General features: G+C 43.0%; 1 protein-coding gene across 1 annotated transcript in view; it reads right to left on the bottom strand.

Moving 5' to 3' along the window:
- The window catches only part of NDC1 (NDC1 transmembrane nucleoporin), a 370,234-nt gene extending 362,904 nt beyond the window's left edge, over positions 1-7,330 (bottom strand). Inside the window, exon 1 of the mRNA XM_085602585.1 lies at positions 7,095-7,330. Within this exon, the coding sequence (XP_085458711.1) occupies positions 7,095-7,133 (39 nt within the window). The 5' untranslated portion in view covers positions 7,134-7,330. The remainder of the gene's footprint in view (positions 1-7,094) is intronic.
- Between the last annotated feature and the right edge of the window lie 17,430 nt (positions 7,331-24,760).

Below are 24,760 nucleotides of genomic sequence, written 5' to 3'. Positions count from 1 at the left end.
GCTGCCAGCAACCTCGAAAACCCCAGAGGACCTGCCTGCCTTCACTTTCCAAGCTGTTTCTCCCGTGAACACCAGACGTGTTTGAACTGCAGCTTCTGGTGCCAGCCAGGAACCGCAAATGCCGCACACTCTGCTCCCGTCGAATCCAGCCCGAGCTCGAGTGGACAAATACCACGAGGAGGTCCCCCGGCGATCCAGACCCAAGATCCAGCGGCCCCTGACCTGCCTCAAGCCTCCTGACGATGCCTGCAGCCTCAATCCAGAGGACCCCCCACCGCAACCAGAGCAGGTAAGAAAATCCGACGTCCCAAGGCACCCCTGCACCAGACACCCCACGGCCTTGTGTGCACAACCCAGCGGTGCCTAACCAACCCTCAACATCCCAACTTACCCCTCGAAGTGGTGGTCACTCCTGGAGGATCCTCGTCCCCGAGCCTGCAATGTTTCTTTGTCCCGGAGAATCTTCATTGAAATCAACAGGGCACCCGACCTCAAAACAGCACCCTGCACCTGGCCGCCCTAGTGCCGCTGAGGGTGCCCCTTTGGTGCTAACTTGGTCCCCAACTTGCCCTGAGCTTAACCCTAGGAGCTTTGCACCCACAACCCCGTGGCCTGCTTGCCAGAAGCCACCAACCGGAGTCCCCCTATCCTTCATAGGATAACATTGGGCCTCAACACTCTTCATCCGGCCGCCCTAGTGCCACTGGGGGTGTAACAACAGTGCATCACTGACCCTGGGAGACCCGGAGTCTTGCCCCAGAACCTTAACTTCAAAGACCAAATACTTACCTCGAAACAGATAACCTGTATTTCCTCATAGGATAACATAGAAACTTTTTGGAAGAAAAAGTGTCAAAGTGTCGACTTTTGAAAACTAAGAATATTCCTTAAAAATCGCACAAATAACCTAACAGAATTTTCTCAACTGTTTGCAGGAGAGGTCCCAGTGCTGAACCCAGGTGTCCAGCACTGAGTAAGAAAAGTAACTTACCTGTGAATTGAATTTCCTTCCATAGGATAACGTGGGGGTTCTTTGTGAAAAAGTTTCTAAGTGTCAACTTTTAAAATACAAGAATGTTCTTTAAAAATCGTACAAACTACAAAAACGTAATTACTTACCTGTTTGAAGTAGATGTCCCAGTGCTGCATATAGGAGCCCAGCACTGGATTACAAAAGTAACACAAAAGTAACTTACCTGCAACTTACAGGAAAAGCCTATGTATTTCAATGTACTGCTCCAAAAGGTTTCTTAGTGTGGACTTTTGAAATCTGAAACTATTCTTTAAAAATCGTACAAACTACGAATACGTAATTACTTACCTGTTTTAAGTAGTGTCCCAGTGCTGAACCTAGGAGTCCAGCATTGGATTTACAAGAGTAACGCATAAGTAATTTTACATGCATTTACTTTAAAAAGCCATTCATTTCAATGTACTGCATTTACTAAGTATTGCAACCTACTGCATCCCCTGTAAATCAAATCAAGTACAATCTTCATTGCTTTTTAAAACTGTTGACAATAAGTAACTTATTACTGAAAAGAATTGAATGCTTACCTGTATCAGGCTTGCTTGGTTCTAATAAAATAACAGTATATCTTTCTATAAAAAAACAATTAGCCTAGAGTCCAGTACTTGAGTGTGTGAATTAATTTGCTGACTGAGTGTGAACCTCAAATGCTTAACACTGTCCTCTGATACTGCCTTACTGCTCGACCAAGCTACCACTTTGGAGAGTAAGGTTCTATCTAACCTTAACCTCTGCCAAACCTCTGGAAACCCTTGGACTCTATACACACTGTACCTCACTTTGGTGCAGTATATATAGAGCCAGTTTCTTACAAAGATGTTAACATTCTCCAAGTGAAAGAACTATCTTCTGAGGTGGTTATGGTTAATGATAAGCCAGTGAAAATTGTATTTGACTCTGGTGCCAAGGCAACACTAATACCAAAGGATTTTTATGAGCAACATCTAAAAAGGAAGGTGCATTTGTGGAGATCTGACATAAAACCCATGGGTTATAGTGGAGAACCCATAGAGTTTCGTGGTTATTCTTGGGGCACCATTGAGTTGAAGGACAGGATCATACTAGAGAAAATCTATGTCTCCTTAAAAGGGGATTCTCTTATCAGTTGGTTCCACCAAAGTGATTTATATGGTTAATGGATCCTAATGAGAATCTCTCAGTGCAAGTTAAAGAAATGCCCCCTGTTAGAACCGTCTCTGGGGGTGGTTGTGAGGGAGAAGGAATTCCTTGAGGTATTTCGAACAAATTGGGGTGTCTAAAAGATTATCTACATTTAATAAGGCTAAAGTCAAATGCGCAACCAAAGGTGAGTAAAGTGAGGAACGTTCCTTTACTTGTGAAGGATCGTATGAAAACTGAACTGGATAAACTGGTCAACTGTGGCATAATAGAGGAAGTGGAAGCCACAAAGCAGCTTGCTCAGGGAGTAATGATCAGGAAAGCTAATGGTGAAGCCAGGCTTTGCATTGACTTGAGTAAACTCAAAACGGTGGTTGTTGATCAGTATTCTCTACCAAACATCAGTGAAATGTTGTGTTCTCTCAATGAGGCCAAACGCTTTTCCTCTCTTGATTTGACGTCAGCTCACCATCAGTTAAAATTGAAACCCCCATTTCAAGAGATTACGACTTTTATTACACCTTTCGGCACCTTCAAGTTTTTTAAAATGCCCTTTGGGCTAATCTCTGCCGCTTCCGTTTTTCAAAGGGCAATGGAGAGGGTGTTTGAGTGCATTGACTGACTCAAAATATACCAGAATGATGTCTTGGTACATGGGTCTAATCTGGATGAACACGAAAGCAGGTTGTGTGAGGTATTGTTAAAACTGCAAAATAGTGGCATCACATTGAAATTAGAAAATGCAAATTCAATGTCAGTGAAATTGAATACTTAGGTTACATGGTAACAGCATTTGCCATTAAACCAAAAACAGGATTGATAGAGGCAATTAAGAACCTGCTCTCATCTAAGAATAAGGAGGACGTGGTAAAGTTTCTGAGAGTTTTATAATACATTTCTTCCGCAATTTGCCGAAAAGATAGAGTGCATGAAAAGTTTACTAAAAAAAAAAAGGGGGAAGGAGTATCTGGAGGGGGATGTGTGGGAAAGAGTTTGAAAATTATAATGCTAATCTTGATAAAGTTTTGCGTTTGGGAAGTTTTCAACCAAATAATGAGACATGAGATGACTTATGCGAGCTCTAAAAGGTCTTGGTGCTCTTTTAATGCTGAAATCCAAAGGAGAACTGGACCATTTTGTTTATTTCAGGGGGACTGAAGGGACAATAATTGAGAAAAAGCAATAGCAGTCTTTTGGGCTGTAATAAAGTTGAGAAAGTTTCTTTGGGGACACAAATTTGTGATGAAAACGGATCACAAGCCCCTTCGGGATGTGTTTTCCAAGAAGGGTGTTGATTTCATACCTTAGAGGATTCACAAATGAGTGGTAGCCCTTAAGAAATTAGAATTTGATAGGTCATATGTACTGAGTGCCAGTAATTTACTGGCAGATTTCTTTTCAAGGTGCGGTGACACGATTGAGTCAAGATCAGGTGATGCAGAAGAGATTATAGAGCAAAACTATTTCTTCGGAGAAGAAGAATTTGAAGAGGAAGTGAATGTGTGTCTCATCACTGATGGTTATTATACAGGAGAAAGAATGGAGAAAGGATTTGGTGGATGATCCAATTCTCCAGACAGTCATGAAGATGATTACTGATGGTTGAGGAGACAAGAACAAGTGTGAGGAAAACATTAAGGTTATTGACAGGTGAAAAAAGAAATAAATATTGTAAGTAGTTTGTTGAGAGGAAGTAAACTTGTAACTCTCCACAAGTTGAGGAAAAGGTTGGTGGAGAATGCACATGTCAGACATATGGGGATAGCCAAACCCAAGGAAAGCGTTTGAGAGGGATACTAGTGGCTTGCAATGGATGTGATGATTGAGAGGGAGGCAAGGAGTTGTATGGAGTGTTAAAATGCAGGACGCAACCCATGGTCCTGAAAGAACAGGCTTTGGGCCCTTAGGCTGACATAGCAATTAATATTTTGGGTCCGTGAAGATTAAAAACATGCAACAGATATGTTATTGTCTGCATCGACATGTTCTCTCGCTGGTCGGAGATCAAAGTGGTGAACTCGGTTGAATCTGGAAAGATTGTACCATTTTTGGAAGAGTTATTTGAGAGGGAATGTTTTCCTTCAACCCTTCTTACAGACAATGGGGTGCAGTTCATGTCCAGTGTGGTGGAGGGGTTCCTAAAGGCGAGTGGCATAAAAGATTAAAAAAGCTGCACTCGATCATCCCGAAAGTAATGGTGTGGTGGAGCGATTTATAAAAGTGCTAAAGGAACGTTTGCAACAGGCAGTTGTTAGGGGAGTGAACTGGGAGTGTGAACTTAGGAAGAAAGCATGTGAATATCTATTAACCCCACACTCATCAACGGGAATTAAACCGTTTCAACTGTTCAGGGACAGGCTTCCCAATAGTGAGGCAATTCTGGTGTCGGTGAATAAGAAGAGGATGGTGGTGGATGATCATTTAGATGATGTAGAAGGTTGGAGAGAGAATCCAGGGTTGTGGAATTCCTAAAGCCCGGTGCACAGGGAACATTGTTTGGTGTCAACGACAACAGGTTTTTATGTATATTTTGTCCTTGGGACAAGTAGGCCCAACCCCCTGCAGCACAAACCCTTTGACTGCCAGTTTACAGTAACACATGATGGATCAGGGAAGGGAATTGTCTGCTGCCAAGGTAATATTTGTGTCCCTGTGTTAATGTTATTCAAACTTGTATTTATGGTTTATTAATACAAAGCCTTTGTTACTTTTCAAGTGTTGTAAGCTCAGACAGCACTACTGAAAGTGGTTCCAGTACAAAAATGTGCACACGTGCAAAGTTTAACAATATGAAGCAACGTATAATGCTACCAGAATGTTCTCTGATAAGATCCAAATATTTGCAGAAGCTTGAAAGCAAGATTGAGGATTCTTTGCTTTCAAAATAAGTTTTTCACAAACAATGCAACTAGGAAAAAAAACACTTTGCTAAATTACTGTGAAATTTAGGTGCCATTTCCTTAAAGCTTCAGTTCGCAAAATGTGTTGATGGATGCTATTATTTCCCAAAAAATATTCATAATGGAAAATCAGTATAACCAGTTTCCACAAGATAATGGGAAACATGAGAATAAACCAGCACTGGCACAGCCAATAGGTCAGACATTGGTGGTTAGCCTTTTGGTTTTGTCATTGCGGGTCTCATTTTGACACGGTTTTCGTAAAACTTTGTTGCAGGAGCTGCTGGGCCCTCACCATTATAACCCACATAAGCAAAATACAAAAATATTTTTGGATCTCAAAAAGTACACATTCCGACAGCAGGTCATGGCAGTGAACAAAACTATTTGTGCTGATATGCTTCTTGTGAGAGAGCAGAATGCGGTCACAGTGAAACCAGCATATGGAGAAAGAGATACACTTGTATTAAAAACAAAAGATATTGGTTAGTACCAGGCCTAATTAGATGCTCAATTCTTAATAAAAGTCACAAAGGTGTATCTATGGTATATGCTGTTGCATTAGGGCAGATTTACGGCTTTCGTGAATTCCCACAAATTTACTTGAGGCGGCCTCGAAATCATACTCCTAGAAAATATTTGTGAACTCCATTTTAGCACGAGCAAATATGCATGTGTAGATTTGCTCATGTGAAAATCTGTTTACAAGTTCACTGTCCCTCCAACCACTTTTTTTTTTTTACATCCCCGGAAGATGTTTTACTTCTGTCCTTGTCAAGGATTACATGTCCAACCTTTCTCAGTATGAGAGAAGAGCTGGTGAAAACCCATAAACATGCAAGTTAGTAGGTTTGCACAGACTGAAAGGGCATTTCAACCCTGAAACTATTGCTTACGGCTATCTCCAAACCAAGGATACAGATCTGCGGCCAGGTGGCTAAATAAGGTAATTGCTAATATTCAGACCGTACTATGGTATGTGGCCTGGCATAAATCAGAGAAACGATCAAAGCTCTCATATAATGAGATTGCTGCCATAATTTGTTGCTGCACTACATGGCAAAAAAGGGACAAGTGAATGTTGTTTCAGGACAAGTAGATTTAAGAAACAACCTGTCACATGGACAAGTAGATTTTGTATTAAATTCCACATCCCTGGAGAGATAGAAGGAGAAGATAGTGAGGAGGAAGAGTTTGTATGATGTGCCGAAAGCAGTAAAGAATACTGTAGTGCAGGTTGGTGTCTGGGTTAAAATTAAATCTCCTAGAAAGGGAAACAAGAGTTTTTAAGTTCAGTCGTTCTTTAAAAGAATGTTTTCAAAATAAGTGATCATAACCACAACACATCAAGATGGTTCCCCTACGTCTTAAAGACTATATTTAAAGTCTACGTTTTGGTAGGGTTCTCTTTTATACGTCATGTCTTTTGATATATATTTTGTGGGGTTGTATTTATAATATTGGGAGACTTACCTTCTCAAGTTAGTTAATGTTGGGACGGGAGATATGTAGTAGTCTGTTAGAATGTCCAGTTGTTTGCAAGGATGTGTTTATACAGTTGAGGGTTTCAACTCAGCTGGTGACGATTGCTGGGGCTGGCTAGTCTCTGATATGTGGAACCTAGTAAATAATCGACTTTGTTTTATTGAGCCTGAGCGACCTTTCTTCTGTGAGGGGAACTTAACATGGGCTTCAATACAACAGTTAAAATTATTTTATACGACCTGTGTATTGATGGGTATAATGTAGACGTTTTAGTGTTTTCTTACTTTTAAAGATGGTGAACAGTTTTGAGTTTATGAAATAAGATGCGGACTGTTGTTTGTAATGAATATTCAGTTAGTGGCATTAGTACTGGACTACACTGTATGCAGTGCACATGTACTTCCAAATTCCATGTCCATAGCCAATTCGCAGTCCTACTTTGGAGTCTAATGACTTTCATGTCTGCGCCCTCCTGCCTCGGGTTTCAATTATTGAAATCTGCTCATCCTAACCACAATCTCTATCTCCCGCACACCATAACGAAGCCAAGGTTTCCTTACCTTGCTGAGAAACCAGTGCTCTTGCCTTAAGGCAGTCATGGTGTGGCCGCGAAGAGTTTGTAAGGAATCCCACTGGAAATTCCTGGTTCAATGGGGTTTTCTGGCGTGCTCAAGCACCGCAACGACCAACTACTGTCAACCCACAAGAAGCCGGTATGCATCAAACAGCACCGCGCCACTTCCATTCAAAGTGCCTGCGCCGCGGCTTTTCGAGGACCTCGGTCGGGGGTGCCCAATCTTTGCCTGACCCAAACACAAAACTACATACACTGTAGCCCTTCTTCTATGTCTTTAAGTCGAAGGGAGGCAGACGAAAGCTGCAACTACAGCAGTCACCGTTCTATAAACATAAAAGAAGGACTGCAAGGAACGTGTGGAACGCCTTATTAAACACCAAGGCATCTCAGCGGCCATTGAGGAATAGCACAGTAGAGTATTCTGTGTAGCCAAACGTTAAGAGAGAAATGATCATAAAACCATGAGAGCTATGTATTCGCTCGCACTTATTTGTTACTTTTTCCCAAATACTACTATGCACATTTTTTCCTTGGATATTGTTTGTTGTAGCTTTGTGCATTATGTACATCTGACATCTAAATAAAAGCAATAACATCAGTTCTTAGAAAACACATTAGACGAGTGCTATGAGCAGAACTAAATAAGGCAAGTTGTGCTCCTGTACGCTGGATTAAAACTTTCTTCCATATGTTCAATCAATAACATTCAGGTGGCTCATTTACAAGAGGCCTGCGCCGCCAGAGTTTCACGTCACAGCCACCCAGCATGGCTTTGCATGCCCTGCGTCGCTGGAGCTTCATGCAGCAGCCACCCTGCATTGCTTTGCATGCCCTCATAGATATGGAATAAGGCAAGCTCTACTCTGCATCAAGTAGGCGTTCCATGCTCGTTGCAGATGGTGTTCCCAAACAACAGCCATGGATTTTGACGCTTCCCCAGATTTACAAAATCATGTAACCCTGGGGCAGCGCCAAAATCACACGCCTCCCCAGAGCAGGCGTAACGAAGAGAAATGTTTTAATTTTTACTATTTTTTCCCTCTTTCTATGTAGAACGAGGAAAACGCCTCTCGTGATTGTTTTTGTGCATGAAGATACCCCTTTCTTCACAAAAACAATCATGCCAACAAAGCAGACATTCTTGCACCATGTTGCAAGGGTGGCTGTGTTGGCGCAAGGCAGCTAAAACAGTGCCAGCGCAGTGGGAAAGGACAGGAATGTGCTGTATATCAGTAATCTATAGAACCAAAAACAAGAGCAACCCATATGTCCCTGTGAACTGGGTATTTTGCACTAAGCAATAACAATGTCCACAAGGAACTTATTTGAAATAGCGTATTTGCAATGAGGAGTACAAATTTATATACTCAAAACCGAATTAATCAGATTAATTAGTATATCAGTAATCTGGCGCATTCCTGCCCTTTCCTTTTGACGCAGGGCAGCAAAATGACTTGCTGCTCTGCCCTGCACCAAAACTCATTCATGAGGCCCACAGTTCACAAAAATAACCATATCTAACCTAACCACTTCTCTTCATGAGATTAAGGAAAATGTTTCCAATCATTGTCTGTTTTTGACAGCCTAAAGCATTCTCGAATAATGTTGTCTTAATTTGAATACCTTGAGCTAATTAATCTAAAACACCTTGTTAGAAATGGGGGGCTTGGCACGAGCAGTCAGGCTTATCTCAGAGGCAGTGTGTAAAGCATTTGCACATAACCAACAGTAATACAGTGAAAGCACTTAAAAAGGAAACCACACCAGTTTTAGATAAATAAATGTAGTAAATAACCTCAAGAATGCAGTAATAGATAGAGGTTGTAGTTTATTCGATAGGATCCTCCAGCCTCTCACAGTGGTCTGTCAACATTCTAAGCGGAGCTTCAGCTCCAACATTCTAAGCCTGGGCGAGCCCATTAGGGGAGGGAGAGGGGGGGGGGGGGGGAAGAGGAACAACGGGAAAAGGACCAGATTACAACACATCTCCCTGTGAACAGAGAAAATTAAACATGAGTTAACATATGAGAGGAACACTTCCCCTTAGCCCAAAAGCCAAAAATAAGAGTTACATTTTACAGTTTCAGTTAGAGAATAATGCACCAGGAACAATGTAAACCTACAACAGTTCCTTACAGCTGAAGGCTACTACCTCAAAAGGCATGAGAGTGGGACAGGGAAATTAAGGTCCCATTTTGTAGTCCGATTGCCAAGTTGGAGGTTTACGCACCCTTGTCACTTTGGGTTCCCCACTCATGGGCATTACAGGACTACGCTCATTCTCATACATGGGTTTGACCCCTGTAGTGCTTGGACAACTAGCTATGTTGTCCATACTCCACGTGCCTCCGTCTTCCAGCACAACTGTGTTGTTGTTAACCCGAGTTATTCTCAGTGGTTTGGTAAATGAGGAAGTCTTGGATTTAGACAGGGACGGCCTCTTAACCACCACCCACTGGCCTTCATTCCATTTTTTCTGTGAAGCTCCCCAACGACTGTCGTACCTGCGCTTGTACTCTTGTTGATGTTTGTGAGTTTTCTCCAGCACCACATCTCTGTCCACCCACACCGGAGTTCCTCCGTTTAGCCAGTTAGGGGTGAGTTTGGAACCAGGATTCCTGCCTTTGAGAGAAACAAACGGTGACACTCCAGAGACAGCATTGGGCGAAGTATGGTATGACCACAGCATTTTCCTAATGGCTTCCTCCACCGGAACCTGGGTGCTCAAAGCAAGCTGGATGGTGTCCTTTAACATCCTGTTTGCCCTTTCCACCAGTCCATTGGCTTTGGGACAGTAGAGTGGGGCCTTGATGTGTGAGATGGACAGCATGGACATGAACTGCTTCATCTCCTCTGATACGAATTGAACTCCGTTGTCCGTTATTATGACGCCTGGTATACCCTCCATGGAAAAGACGTCTCTCAAAAAACTCAATAGTGCCGCGGTGGTTATGGAAGAAACCATTCTCGTTACAATCCAATGAGAGTGGTAATCTATGAGGACAAACATGAACCTCTGAGATTGGTTCAGTAGGTTTAGGGGACCAATTATGTCCAAACCCAACTTTTCCCATGGTACGGTGGGGACTTCCACCGGGCTTAACGGTGCTTTGCGAACAACTTTGGTTTTGTCACAACAACCACAGGCTGCACAGTTCTTTACTTGATCCTCCACTAGTGAATCCATTCCGGGAAACCAATAGTGTTGCCTGATTTTGCTTTTCGTCTTGCTCCTCCCTGGGTGGCCCTCGTGGGCAATCTGTACTACTCTTTCATACATGTTTTTCGGAGGAATGATCTTGCTTCCTCTACAAATTTGGTTATCAACAATAGATAATTCATCTTGTACTGGCCAAAAATGGCGCATAGACTCCGGCACCTCCTGTTTGTTAGCAGGCCAACCTTTGCTTATCCAATTCCTGAGTGTAGCGAAATCTCTGTCATCACTTATGGATTTCTCCCACTCCTCTCGATTGATTGCAGGAATTTCAACCAACAGAATTGTCTCCTCCGGTGGGTTTTGCATCGGGTTCCCATTGGTCATTGGTAGTCTGGAAAGACAGTCCGCTACCCTATTCTCACTTCCTGGGACATATATCATGGTGTAGTTGAACCCTTGTAGACTCAGCACCCATTTAGAGATACGGGGAGTGGTATTTTCCAAGCGTTTAGTGGAGAATAACGGTAGTAAAGGTTTGTGGTCCGTTCTCAACACAAACGGGATGCCCCATAAGAAATACTTAAAGTGGTTTATGGCCCAGTAGCATGCCAAAGCTTCTTTTTCTATTGTCGAGTAGTTCAATTCTGCGTCTCTCAACGTTCTGGAAGCAAAGGCGATTACACTCTCTTGACCGTTAGACCTCTGCGTTAGTGAAGCTCCCAAACCCTTCGCGCTAGCATCAGTGGTGAGAGTAGTTTTTGCATTAGGATTGAAGGCACTCAGAATGGGTGCATCACCAATGGCCTCCTTGATGAGTTGGAAAGCTGATTGGTGATCTTGTTTCCACTCGAATTCAACCCCCTTCTTCAGTAACTCTCTGAGGGGACGCACCTGATCTGCAAAGTTTTTGACGAACTTTGACATGTATTCCGCCAACCCCAGGAATGATTTGAGTTCATCCTTGTTGGTGGGTGCAGGGGCTAGTTTTACAGAGTCCACCAGACTGGATTTGGGTTTGATTCCCTCACTCGAGATGGTGTGACCTAGATAAACTACAGATTCCACCCCAATTTTACATTTGTCCTTCTGAGTGGTGAAACCTGCCCTACTGAGTCTGGTCAACACTGCTTCCAGAGTTTTATTGTGTTCTTCAACTGACGCACCGTGAATCAAGATGTCGTCCTGGAAACAGAGAACTTTTCCCAAACCTTGTAGTATGTGTTGCATGACGCGTTGAAACACCGCTGCCGCCGATGCCAGGCCAAAAGGTAATCTGGAAAACTGATAAGCTCCATGCGGGGTTATGAATGAAGTGAGGGGCTTCGAATCCGGGTGGAGAGCGACTTGGTGGTACGCCGAAGATAGGTCTAGGACAGTAAAGACCTTGGCTCCATGGATGGCGGACAGCATTTCGTTGATGTTGGGGAGGGGATGTCGGTCAACCCAAATGTTAGAGTTCAAGTCCCTGAGGTCAACGCACAGACGGATCCCCTTGTTACCCCCTTTGGCTGCTACCACAATGGGCGCCAACCATTCAGAGCTCTCAATCCTCTCGATGATCTTACACTCTTCCAACCTGTCCAGCTCCTTCTTAAGCGGTTCCCTCGTCAACAGCGGGATAGACCTAGGTTTGTGGATGATGGGTCTAGCATTGGCTTTAAGTTTGATTTTGTGGAGGAAGCCTTTCAGGAGTCCGAGCTTGTCCGTAAACACCTCTGGGAAACGATTGCAGACTTCCATTCCAACACTGGCCCTGTCGATCAGGTACACCGGTTCCGTCGCGTTGGGGTCCAGTTTGATTCCTAAATCCTTTTGGTGTTTCCACCCTAGTAGGTTGGAACCGTTCTTTGTGATGTAGACCTTTCCCACAGTTGATCTGTCCTTAAAATTGATGTTCATGAGACGCATTCCTACCAGTGGTATGGGATCCTGATTATAACCCCCTGGTTTGATGTCTGGAGCTAACAGACTATACACTCCTGTTCCCGACTTAGCCCGAAACGTGGCTTCATTGACGAGTGTATATGGGGAACAGGAATCAGCGTAGACCTCATACTTGACGTTGTCCAGAAATATTTCACATTTGGGGTAGGAAATGCCGTTGCTTTCTGAACCATTGGAAACTTGGAACACTATATCCTCGCTAGGTAGTTGTTGTTCCTGCTCACTGGCTATCATGTGGGTGACACTGTTTTTCGCATTGTGGCATAGTTTGGAGAAGTGGCCTCTTTTCTTGCACTTGCTGCATATAACACCCCTTGCAGGACAGCTAACGCTGTTTGCTAGATGATTGGGATTTCCGCATCTGTAACATTTCAACTTGTTCCCCGATGCAGTATGTACTTCAGTACTGGAAGATGAAGGTTTGTGTTTGTGGTCTTTAACGGAGATCTTGTGTACACTGCTCTCCGCAACTTGTTTTACCTCCACGGCTTCCTTCATTTCATTCATGCAATAAGCTGTATGCTCTATGCTTTTAGCAATATCAATAGCACGTTTTAAATCAGGGGCTTCTGCAAGAAGTCTTTCTTGGATCTTCTTGTTACTGGTACACCTTACAAGCTGATCTCTAATTAGTGACTCCGTTAATACACCAAACTCACACGTAGAGGCTAAACCCCTCAGAACAGCAATGTAATTTATCACCTTTTCGTTCTTTCCCTGAACACGCATAAAAAATTTGTGGCGTTCCAACACAATATTAATTTTATCTCCGAATTGAGCTTCCAATTTCAACAATGTTAACTGATATACATCATGTTGGATATCTCCCTCGCCCCCCACTCCCTCATTAGCATTTTCAACAATAGCATCAGGCAAATCATCAAAGATATCCCTCCCATGCTTTCCCAGATTGTGTAGTAGGACATGTTGTTTACGCACTGCAGAAAACCTGTCCCCCCCAATGGCAATAAGGTAGGACTCAAACAGGTTTACCCATTTTTTCCAGGGAATAGTAGGATCCCCGCTCTCATCCAGGAATGGAGGGGGTTGGGACATGGCAAATGCAGACATTATGAAGATCAGAGAGGAAGAGAAAAGTAGAAGAGGGGAGAAAGGGACTAAAGAAAGAGAAGAGAGGAAAAATGAGGTGAGGAAACGAAAGAAACGGGTGGTAGACTGGTACTGGATGACAATAAGGAATAAGGGAATAAGTTACAAAACCAGTTGTACACCCCAATGTGTAATAGGAAAGGACCCAAGGAGAAAAACACAATGCAGAAGAAACAGAAACTTGCGTGTGCTGAGCCTGTCAGCAAAAAACGAGGCAGGCCAGAAGATCTTGAAAAACTAGAGAAAAGAGTTAATCTTTTCCAGCAGGGGGAGCAGTCCTGAAGAAAATAAAGAGCAGTGTCTTTCCACGGAGCGGCTTCTGGGGAGTTCAGTCAGAGGAGGGCGGAGACACCGGCACTAGGAGGAACGAAGGACGCTACACTGACGAGACAGGAAATCAGAAGGAGACCTCATCGCTGAGGAAAGGCAGCTCACGCGTAATTGGCACACAGCTTCTCCCACGACGTGGCGCTGAAAGCGAGGACCAACAGCAGCTTGCTCTGAATACCAGCCGAACACCAACAGTCGCGCAATAAATGCCAGGTCAGCGCCGATCACCTCATACCACCGTAGTATGGTTCATCGGGAGGGAAGCTGGGGAGGCGTCCCAAACTGGAGCGGCAGAAAACAGGAAATCGATCACCACAGCTGACGGGACTCGAGGAAACCAGCGCAGGCGTCTCACAGTGAAACTCTCCACCACGGGGTCAGCAGCGTCGAAGGTGTATACCGCATACAAATCCCTCTTGAGGCGGCCAGTGAGGTAGAACGGGATGCAGAGGGGCGACAACCAGCAGGAAAGTCCGATGAGAGGCAGCAGAATACTGGGGGAAGGATCCGGACCGTCCCCAGTACGGTGAGTTATATCGTCGCCAAATAAATGTAGTAAATAACCTCAAGAATGCAGTAATAGATAGAGGTTGTAGTTTATTCGATAGGATCCTCCAGCCTCTCACAGTGGTCTGTCAACATTCTAAGCGGAGCTTCAGCTCCAACATTCTAAGCCTGGGCGAGCCCATTAGGGGAGGGAGAGGGGGGGGGGGGGGGGGGGGAAGAGGAACAACGGGAAAAGGACCAGATTACAACAATATCCAATATTTGATATACTGAAAACAAGACCAAAAATGATAACAAAAATGCACCATACAGTTCTCAGAAATCTTTAGTAATCAAAATAGACTTGAAATACAGTCCCTTGATGTAGGAGCTATCATGGCATCGTGAACAACAAATCCAAACAGTTCTGGCTGACCGCGGCATCGTGGGTTAGCTACGGTGTCGGGAAGACCAGCAAAACAGTGCCTTTTAGGAAGAAGGGCGTCGGCGACCTCTCGATGAACCCCGAAGGGCCAGCGTCCGCAGGCGTTGGTTCCGGAGGTCGGTGCAGGAGTCGTGCGGCCCTTAAAGTCACTGGTCCCATTGGGAAGTTATATTTATAAGATGCTATAAACTAACTCCCATGCTTTCCTATGAGCCAGGTAGCCTTTCAATAGTGAAAAACAAAATTGGCAGTATCAGGGCATGCCACACACGTCAGGGCATGTCCTACCTTTCACATGCATTGCACCCTGCCCACAGGGGTACCTTGGGCCTACCTTAGGGGTGACTCACATGTAAGAAAAGGGAAGGCTAGGGCCTGGCAAGAGGGTGCACTTGCCAAGTCAACATGGCAATACTAGACTGCACATAGACACTGCAGTGGCAGGTCTGAGTAACCTTTGAAGGGCTGCTTGTGTCAGTGGCACAGCCAGTGCTGCAAGCCCACTAGCAGCATTTGATTTACAGGCCCTGGGCACACACAGTGCACTATACTAAGGACTGACTAGTAAATCACATAACCGATCATGGAAACACCAATCCATAATGCAATTTACGCAAAGGGCATATGCACTTTTGCACTGATCAGGCCGAGTGCCACCAAAGGTCTTAATTGGGTAAAGATCAAAAGAACCTCACAAGAACTAAAAGAATTGGTTCATGAATCCTGTGAAAGAGTGTGTCAGGATTTTCAACAGCACAGCAAGAGAGAGTGTACTGATGTTAGTGACATGAAATTCTTTGGGGCAGATTTATGTTGGACTTGCGCCACTTTTACACCGCCGTCGCGTCACTTTTGTGACGCAGCGGCGGCGTAAACCCTGCGCCACGTTGCGCCCTATTTACATCATGACGCATCTCTGGAGATGCGTCACGGTGTAAAGCCCTGCGCCACATGAAACCTGCGTCAGGTTTCATGTGGGCGTTTCTACGCAGGGGGGGGGCGTTCCGTCGCAGGAACGCCCCTGAAAAGTGACTCAGTGAAATCTACAAGATTTCACTGAGTCACTTTTCCAATGCTGATGCGTCAAAACCCTGCGCCTGCTTGAAGCAGGCGTAAGGCTTGACGCACCACGTTACAGATAGGGCAAGTTGGAAGAGTGCTGGAGTTGCGTGTCGCACGCAACACTACTTCAGCACTGCGCCAACTTTATGTTTATTCCTGCGCCATGATGCGCCGCATTATAAATGCGGCGCATCATGGGTGGCGCAAGGGTAAACTTGCGTGCCGCATCTTTCCTGGTGCATTCCTGCTGATTTGCAGAGATGAGCCAGGCAACATAAATCTGCCCCTTTGTGTTTCAATTTGTTATTGGATTAATGATCTTTGGTCAGATCAGTGTGCACATTCAGCAAAGAGTGGTTGATTGGCAAAGAAAGTTGATAGATGGGATTACGAAGAATAAAGGTGAGATACAAGAGGTGGTTCCACAAGCAGGAGTTCAAGGTGCTCAAGGAGGATTTGGTGTTTTACAGGACAGAGATAGAGGAGTTTTGGTTGGTCCAAATTCGAGTATGGATTTTGAAGAAAGTGACCTTTTGCCATATTTGTAACAGATTTGATCATTGGAAGAGGAAGTGTAGACTTCAACCAGATGCAGTAAATGGAAATGCACAAATAGAGGGAGAAATGCAGATGCCAGTTCAGCAAAAGCAAATGTCAATTCAGAAACAGGTACCAATGAGACAAGTTCTCCAAGCCCAGATGGTCCCACAAAATATGGGAAGCCCTCAGATTAACTTAAATCAGTTGTCCAGAGCAAATTTGAATTCTTTTCAGAACCAAAATCAGAACACATTTCAACAGTCTGCTGTATTTAAAAGTGACAGTTTTAGCCCCCACATTTCTGATATCACCAGACCCATTGTGAGAACAGTAGAAGTTCCAGACCTACCTTACTTAGGGAAAAAGGCCCACGTTGTAAGAGTTCTAAACAGACAGATTGCAAACTCAGTTTTAGAGCAAGTTTTAGCAAAATTAGGTTCATTTGAGGAAGGTTACCAAAGTGTTCTTTGTGACTCAAGTAATGTAGACCTGCTAGGAAAACATTTGTGGTGCAGGTTAAACTGCACAATTTACTGTACACCAGATGATATTGAATATCAGACTCCTGATGTGGATGTATGGTTTGAAATGGCCCAACAAGAGACAGCTGAAGGCTTGGTTTCAGAAATGACAGTTGGAAAATTACCCTCTGATTTGGAAGAAATAGTGAACCCAGCAGTATGTGATTTCACTGCGAAAGATGTCGAATTAATAGAAAGTGCAGAACCAGTCTTAGTCAAATTAGAATCAGATGCCATGTATACAGCAACACCATCGTACGGTTCGACACGAGAGACAGTTGCAGGAATTTCACCCGTAATTGAAGATAAACTGAGTGAGGGACTTTTGGAGGAATTGATTGGAAGTTCATGTAACTCTCTGATCACAGGTTTACAAAATCCCAATGAGAAGTACAGAATAGTGCAGAAGATTAGCAGTGTAATTGTTCTGTGTTGTCCTATGGAACCGAATCCAGCCAATTTACCTTTTCAAATTGCATGTATTGAAGAATGGCTTACTGTTATTGATTTTTGTCAGGTTTATATCAGATTACGTGAGGATAGTCAGGAGTACTGCCAGAAAGGAGATCAATATCTGGGACACATAATTGAAAAGGGAGCTAGAACGGTGTCACCAGAGGGAGTGGAAGCAATTCACCAGATTAATCCACCTCGAATTCAGAAAGAAGTCAGAATGCTGTTGAGAACGGTTGGCTACTGTAGACAGTCGACACCAAACCTTTCCCTAGTGGCTAAGCCTTTACTGAGGCTGACACACAAGGATGTGTCTCATCCGCTTCCATTGGACAACGATTGCACAAAAGCATGCCTAGAGTCGAAAGAAAAAATGTGTTGTGCCCCGGCACTAGTGATGCAAGTTTATTTAAAAGAATATACACCAATTTACAGTGAGAGGGAGGGCTGTGCTCTCTCCGTGCCTGTACAAAAACATGAAGCTGTTCAAAAGTCTGTGACGTGTTTCCCAATGACCTTTGACCCCATCGTCACAGAAATGCCCAGCTGCCGTAACTTAGTCGCTGTGGTTGATGTCAGTCACAAAAAGAGTGAGAATATAATGTTGGAATGTCCAGTAACTGAAATGGGTTCTTGTTTTGGGGAATTGTTACTGAAAAATCTTGAGATTGAAACATGTCAAAATTCAAATGTATTGAGTGTTCTGCTAGTAAAGGAAAATGTTTGTGATGAAGTTGAACCTGAATGCCTAGGTGTCATGAATCAATGCATGAGGCCAAGGTTAAGCATTAATGATGAACCTCTGATTGAGCCCGATCATGTCTATTTCGTAGAGGGCCAATGTTTACAAGAAGTTACCTCAGCACAAGATACAAAATTGAATGCCCTTACCATAGAATGCAGTCTAACTGCTCAAATGGGAGTAACAATTGTCATGGGAAAGATAGATGCAAATTTGGTTGCCCAATATAGTGTCCTGCTAGCTCACACTTTTAAGCAAAATTTCACTTGTGAATCTGAAAAGGACACTATCTATCCAATGTTGATGTCAATATCGAACACTTGTGAAGAGATGAAGGGTGTACAAGAGACTGTTTCAGAAGAAGAACAACAAGAATGGATCAGAACTGAGTTTGAGAAAAAAGCAAATGACATCCAAGTATCAGCTGATGGGAGATCAGTGTTGCCAGACAGTTTGTCAATGCCAATGACAGGATACATGCATAGACGTACACGCTTAGAGAGAGATGACAACCACATGGTAGCAAACGTGTTATTGCAAAAATCGATCTACAGGTATAGATTGACAGTTTCTCTAAAATAAGCTAAAAAGACTCACTCTATCAATGAGGTCCAGAAAATGATGTGTGCAGAACTACCGACTGAACAAGTATTGCACTGTAGCTATCGACCTGAAGTTTCAAGCATAATCGAGCAACAGAAAGACATCATAGAGTCTTGCTTTGCAAAGGACTGTGTCTCAACATCACTGGAGTGGCTTGATGATGTACCAGTAAAAGCACTTGTGACAAATGCAGATGAGAAGATGAGCCATTGTTGTGAAGGATTTGCTGATGTGGCGCATACAGTTTCTCATGAAGTTGCAGCTGCTACACGAGATCTGTATAGTGAACGGTGCGACAACCTCGATCTGAGAGATGATGTTGAGATCGAGAATGACGTTCGTAAGACTTGGTTGGAACCAAGATGGAAAAGACTGTTCAAAGTGATCCTGGTCACAACGATTGCTGTGAAGTGTGATTGCCTTCCGAACTGGGTGCATGTCTTCCATGCTCGTAGGGTCCCGTCTCCCCTTGATGAAACAGCTCCTCTTCCAGAAGAGATGCCAGCAGTGGTCGAAAGGCCATGGGAGAGGGTCAGTCAAGCTGTAGGGGAACACACTGAGTCTGAAGCAGCACTAAAGCAAACCAAGGTTGGACTAGAAAAGCAAGAAGTGGAAATTGGCTCGGATGAAACTGGTATCGAAGTGGTGAAAGAGCCAGCTCCAGCCTCTAATGAAAGAACTACTGCTGTGGGCCCATGAGTGGGAGTGGAAGAAAGCTGGTTAAAGGGGTACATGAAAAGTCTGCAGTTGTTCCCTGAAAAAAACATTTGCACTCATAGCTGAAACGTCTGAATCAGAACAAAGAGGAGGCAAAGGTGGAAGGCGTGGATTGAGAAAATCCAAAAGATCGATGGTGCTCTGTCGGAGATATTCAGCACCTGAATGGTCATATTGCATGGGCAAAGCACTGAACGTCACAATGGATGAACTGTGTGATGCAGGATTTGAACTATATAAGCCACCTTGATTTTAAGCTTGAGATCAAAAAAAGAATTGAGAAAAGCTGAAACAATGACTGAGAACTGTCAAAAGCTGAAAAGAAAACAATTATTGATCAGTGGAAAAAAGAAAACAAAAAAAGGACTGTTCTGTTAGACTTTAATATTTTAGTTAATTATTTTACAGAAGATTAACCTGGGTTAGACAAAAAGCTACAAGAAGAGGGAGGGATAACATTCTTAGAAGAACACGGAGTAGGTTTATGGATTGTCTGTTTAGAAATTTGAACTGCTGAAAACTAACCGTTCTAAGAAGCTACTAACAGAACTCTGCACTGACCTTTTGAGCTTGGCTATATATGATCTGATTGATCTCATGTGTGAAATGAACTTGGAGTGATAATTACAAATCCTCAGAGGTGTGATGATTTAAATCATCAGAGGGAGGATTGAAAGAGCCTAAACCCGTGCTTTCTTTACTAATGGAAAACCTGCCTTTGCTTCAGAAATGAAGAACTGCATTTGAAAGGTGACACTCACATTTCTGTGTCACAGAGTGAAAACATGAGCTCTTGAAATTCACAGACTTCAGCCAGACACTTTATTTAGCAATTTATGTAACCCATGTACAAGTAATTCATAATTTGATTTAAATGTGTTTAGTTAGATTTTGTTCTCACTATGAAAATGTGATTCTAACTTGTGAAAGTTTTAAAATGTGCATTAGTAGAAATAACTTGGAGTTGAATTAGCACAACATTTTAAAATGAAGAAACAGAACCAGCTCGTAATTCAGCCCTTCTATCAGAGTTGCTTTTGACCTTCAAGATAAGCAAAGGAATCTTTTTCTCTCCGTGGGAAGAGAACAGTGGCATAATTTACAGCTGTGACCTCGGTCTGAGCTTATCTCTGTAGTTGCTGGAAATGTTGAACAAAGCCTCGTTTAATTTGTTGCTTTAGTGAGAATAGAAAAATACATATGTTAAAAGTGCATTACCAAGTTTAATGTTTCTCGCTTAATTAAAAGAAGGTTCTTTTGCAGCTCATGTTATGTGTCTAGTTAGAAAAAAACCATCTTTTTTTAAGGGAATATTAGGAGATGAAATCGTATTAAATAAGATGCAGAATGTACAGTGGGAAGGATCTTCGCCTGTCTGAGAGATGACGTATGAATCTGCAGATGGGTGTAGGCATCCTTTTGGAGAACTCTGGATTCCAGTTGGAGGAAAAAAGTCACGCTACATGCTTTGTAACATTATTATTTGATAAACGCGTTCCTAGTTAGGAGTTTCAGGAAGAGAGAGGAGAGTGAAGAGGAAGAGAGAGGATGCTTTTGAGAACACAGGCAGGAAGACTTTCGGAGCCCTTTGAGAGAGACAGACAGAGAGAGATTTAGAGACGCAAGGCTGCAGAGGAGTTTCAGACTCCAACGCAGAAATGAAGGGTAGAGGGCAGAAGTGATTTGCAGATGCCATGCAGGAGAGGGCAGACCTTGATAGAGAGCAGAACGTAGGCAGATTAGATGTAGGTTTAGTTCCATTCTGATTTTGCTTTGACTAATTGGCTTCTCCAAGGCCTATTTGCTCTATGCTTTGTTTCCCTTCATGGGAGATTCTGCAATAATTAATTATTGATTGGCTTATGCTAACTCACTCTTGCTTCTGGGACTTTTCAGGAGTTCTGACTGACATCTTTTGAGCCCCAGTGTCTTAGTATAGAAATTATTTCCTTTTTGGAACGCGCTATTTGCAAATTATGATGCTTTGTGCTAACTTAATTTTTCTGTTATCAATTCTGTAACCTGATTGATACCTGACTACTGAATGTGTCAGAAGACGAGATTTTAAATGTTGCCCCTTCTCAACAGGATAGCTTTGGTATAAATTTGGGTACAGGTACCCACACCTCACCTGAGTGTTACATTGTTAGTTGGAATATTGCTGGGATCCGATCAAAAACAGATAGTCTGGGGTGGATGGAATTCTTGGATCTCTTTGACATTATTTGTTTACAGGAAACTTGGTGTACTGATTTTAAAGGTTATAGTGGTTTTAACTCATACCAGCTTCCTGCTATTGGCTCGGTTTCAGGTAGAGCCAAGGGAGGTCTACTTGTTTTGATTTCAGTTAAAGCTCCTTTATCAGTTATCAAATATGTACAAGTTGGGGTTTATTCCAGGATTTTATGGCTGCAAATAAAAGGAGGTAGGAACATTCTTTTAATCAATTTTTACAATAATCGTTTTAATGACTCCAGGGATCAGCCGGTCAAAGACCTTTCCAAAGCACTAGAAGAGTTGTATAAGGACTCCAATGAAGTCTTTGATTTGCTCCTGGTAGGGGATTTTAATATTACCACCTGCCCTTTCTCCGAGGCTAATGTTTGCGGATTAGTGGACACTCATGAGGATGGGATTCTCCATTTTAAACACAATTATTATGGAGATGCCCTAAATAATTTCCTCGCCTCATATAATATGTACATCATGGATAACGAGAAAAATGCACAAGGGGATACTTGTCCCACCTTTTCAGGCCGGGGTATGAACTCTGTAATAGATTTTATCTGCATTTCCACGGGCCTGGAGGTTTTGCTCACGGCCCCAAAGGTAATAGATATTCAATTAAGTGACCACAACTGCCTGGTAGTAAAGGCCAAGTTGTGGGAAAAGGATGATGTTAGTATCCCCGGCCGTACTATTAACAGTATAGAGGCAGAGCGCCCTAATGGTACAAGACTCAGGTGGAAGGGGGATAAGGCAGACATTACGTCTGATTCCATCATAACCAGTTCCCTAGTACATATTACCGCGATTCTCGAAGATAATTTATGTACTTCTTCCTCAATTGAACATTTTATTAGTATTAATGCGGCCATTAACCTAAAACTCACAGGTACCCGTAAACATAAAGAGGACCAACCGCGGGGCTAGTTTAATTCAGCTTGCACCTCGGCCTTGAGGGAGCTGAAATCTGCTCTATCTGTCAAACCCAGAGATAAGGGACTGGTCATAGATCTAAGAGCCAGATACAACGAAACCCTTAAAAATAGGAAAGGGGAACTTCGGCAAGAGGCCTGGGAAAATTTGTCCATGGCAGCTGAATTGAATAATTGTTCCCTATTCTGGAAAACTGTCAACTCCCCATTTCTCAAAGATGACAAAATTCCAGAACTAACCTCCTATGTTATGCAGGCAGATTGGATTACGCATTTTTCTAAAATTTTCCAGCCTGATGGTGGAGCGCAAATTTCAGGGAAACAATGGCCGCATATCCCATTAAATTTTACGGTTCAAGAGGTTTTAGACAGTATACGGGACAGTAAGGGGGGGAAAGCTCAAGGCCCAGACGGGGTCCCAATTGATGTGTATAAATTGGTCCCAGAAATCTGAGGGCCTCCGCTTACTAATATTTTTAACGCAGCTATCAGAAATAAGATGCCCCCGACATGGGAAGAATCCATTTTAATCCCAATATTCAAGAAAGGTAATCGCGGGGAAGCCAAGAATTACCGACCAATCTCCCTGTTGGACTCTTCTGTTAAAGTCATGAGCCGAGTGCTCATGGTGAGATTGGAGGAATGGGTCGAAGAAAATGGCATCTTAGCCGAGAGCCAGTTTGGCTTTAGGAAGGGTCGCGGAACGATAGAGCAATGTTTAAATTTAGAACTGCTGGTTGGTAAATATACCCTGGCAAAGACTGGCACTATTTACCTTTGCTTTGCGGATCTCAGCAGTGCCTTTGATCTGGTGGACCACGGCATTCTTTGGGAAAAGCTGTTAGAAATGGGGGCCCCAGAGGGTATTATTTTCTTTCTTGCACGCCTATATTCTAAATTAAGAGCCTGTGTCCGTTTTGGGTCACAAGGCGAATGCACACCTATGTTTAAGATTGGGCGTGGAATTCGCCAGGGTTGTGTGCTAGCCCCATTGCTTTTCATTCTTTTTATCAATGAAATTGAATCCTTCCTTAAATCTCTGGCAGTGGATGCCCCCAAAATTAATAATGAATATGTTCCCGTGTTACTCTACGCGGATGACGCGGTTTTAATTTCACGTACACCATACGGTCTTCAATTGTTGTTGGATGGTTTCATGCAATTTATCAAAAGCAGAAAGCTAGTTTTAAACAAATCCAAAACCTATGTTATGGAATGCGGCCATAGGATTGGAAAGAAACAACCCTCTTTTTTCATAGAGGGTCAAAAGGTCCAGGTTGTTGATCATTTTTCATATTTGGGGGTTACTTTTTCAAATAAAAACACCTGGGCAATTGAACTTAAGAATGTACGGTCTAAAATGGCCAGGAGTGCCTTTGGTATTTTTACTATGGCTACCAAATTAGGAGATAGGCGGATAAGCGACATGCTGAAAATATATCAGTCACGGTGTGTCTCAATTGCATTGTACGGAGCAGGCCTATGGGGCTATGCCCCGGCAGGTTCTCTTCAGGTTGAAGAGAACGTATTTTTGAAAAAACATTTGTGTCTGCCAAGCTCTGTCTCGAACACCTTAGTGCATAACGAATTGGGTATTTGCCATCTCTCCGATTTGACCCCCCTTAGACCTTTGCTCCTATGGCGCTCCATTTGGATTAAAGAAGAGACTTTCTTGTGTAGAGCTATCATCTCTGACTGTCTTACTTTGGACCATTTTACAAGGATTCCGTGGTTGAAGTATGCTATCGATAGCTTTCGGGTGGTCTTTAACATCGACATCCTAGCGGATCATCACGGGGCAGATATGTTGTCTAAAACTGATCTCAAGCAGTGTTTTTTACAACAGGCTGCAATTAAGAGACATCAGAACAGCTCCAATCTTTCATCTTATACTTTTTATCATGATTTAAATGAAGTTGTGGGCTTTCAACCCTATCTGTCTCAAATAACTTGGAAGGCACATCGGTTTGTGTTGACCAGATTTAGAATGGGAGTTGTCCACAACCTTGTTGCCTTCCCGATTATGAATTTACATCCTGTTGGTCCATGTTCATGTGATAACTCCACTTCCCAAAGCACTGTGCACTTTCTTCTGCTTTGTCAATTGTATAAACACTTCCGGATAGCTTATCTGAAACCCCTGTTTTTAAAATTTGAAGTCAGAACTATACGTGACTGTATGTGTCTACTTTTTAATTTACATCATCCGGTAGTATGTTTTTATACGGCTACTTTTCTTCTTAAATCCATTAATGCTAGGAAAAGTATGCTTTTTTAAATGTTTTTTATCTTGATGAATTTTTCTGCCTCTGTATTTATAACAAATTTCTGTTGTATTGTGTGCTTTTATGAACTTACTTATTGTTCGAATAAAGCCT

The sequence above is a fragment of the Triturus cristatus genome, chromosome 4_2, assembly GCF_964204655.1.
Source record: "Triturus cristatus chromosome 4_2, aTriCri1.1, whole genome shotgun sequence".
Lineage (NCBI taxonomy): Eukaryota > Metazoa > Chordata > Amphibia > Caudata > Salamandridae > Triturus > Triturus cristatus.
Note: the sequence above shows the minus strand (reverse complement) of the source record. Positions and strands in the feature narration are given on the sequence as shown.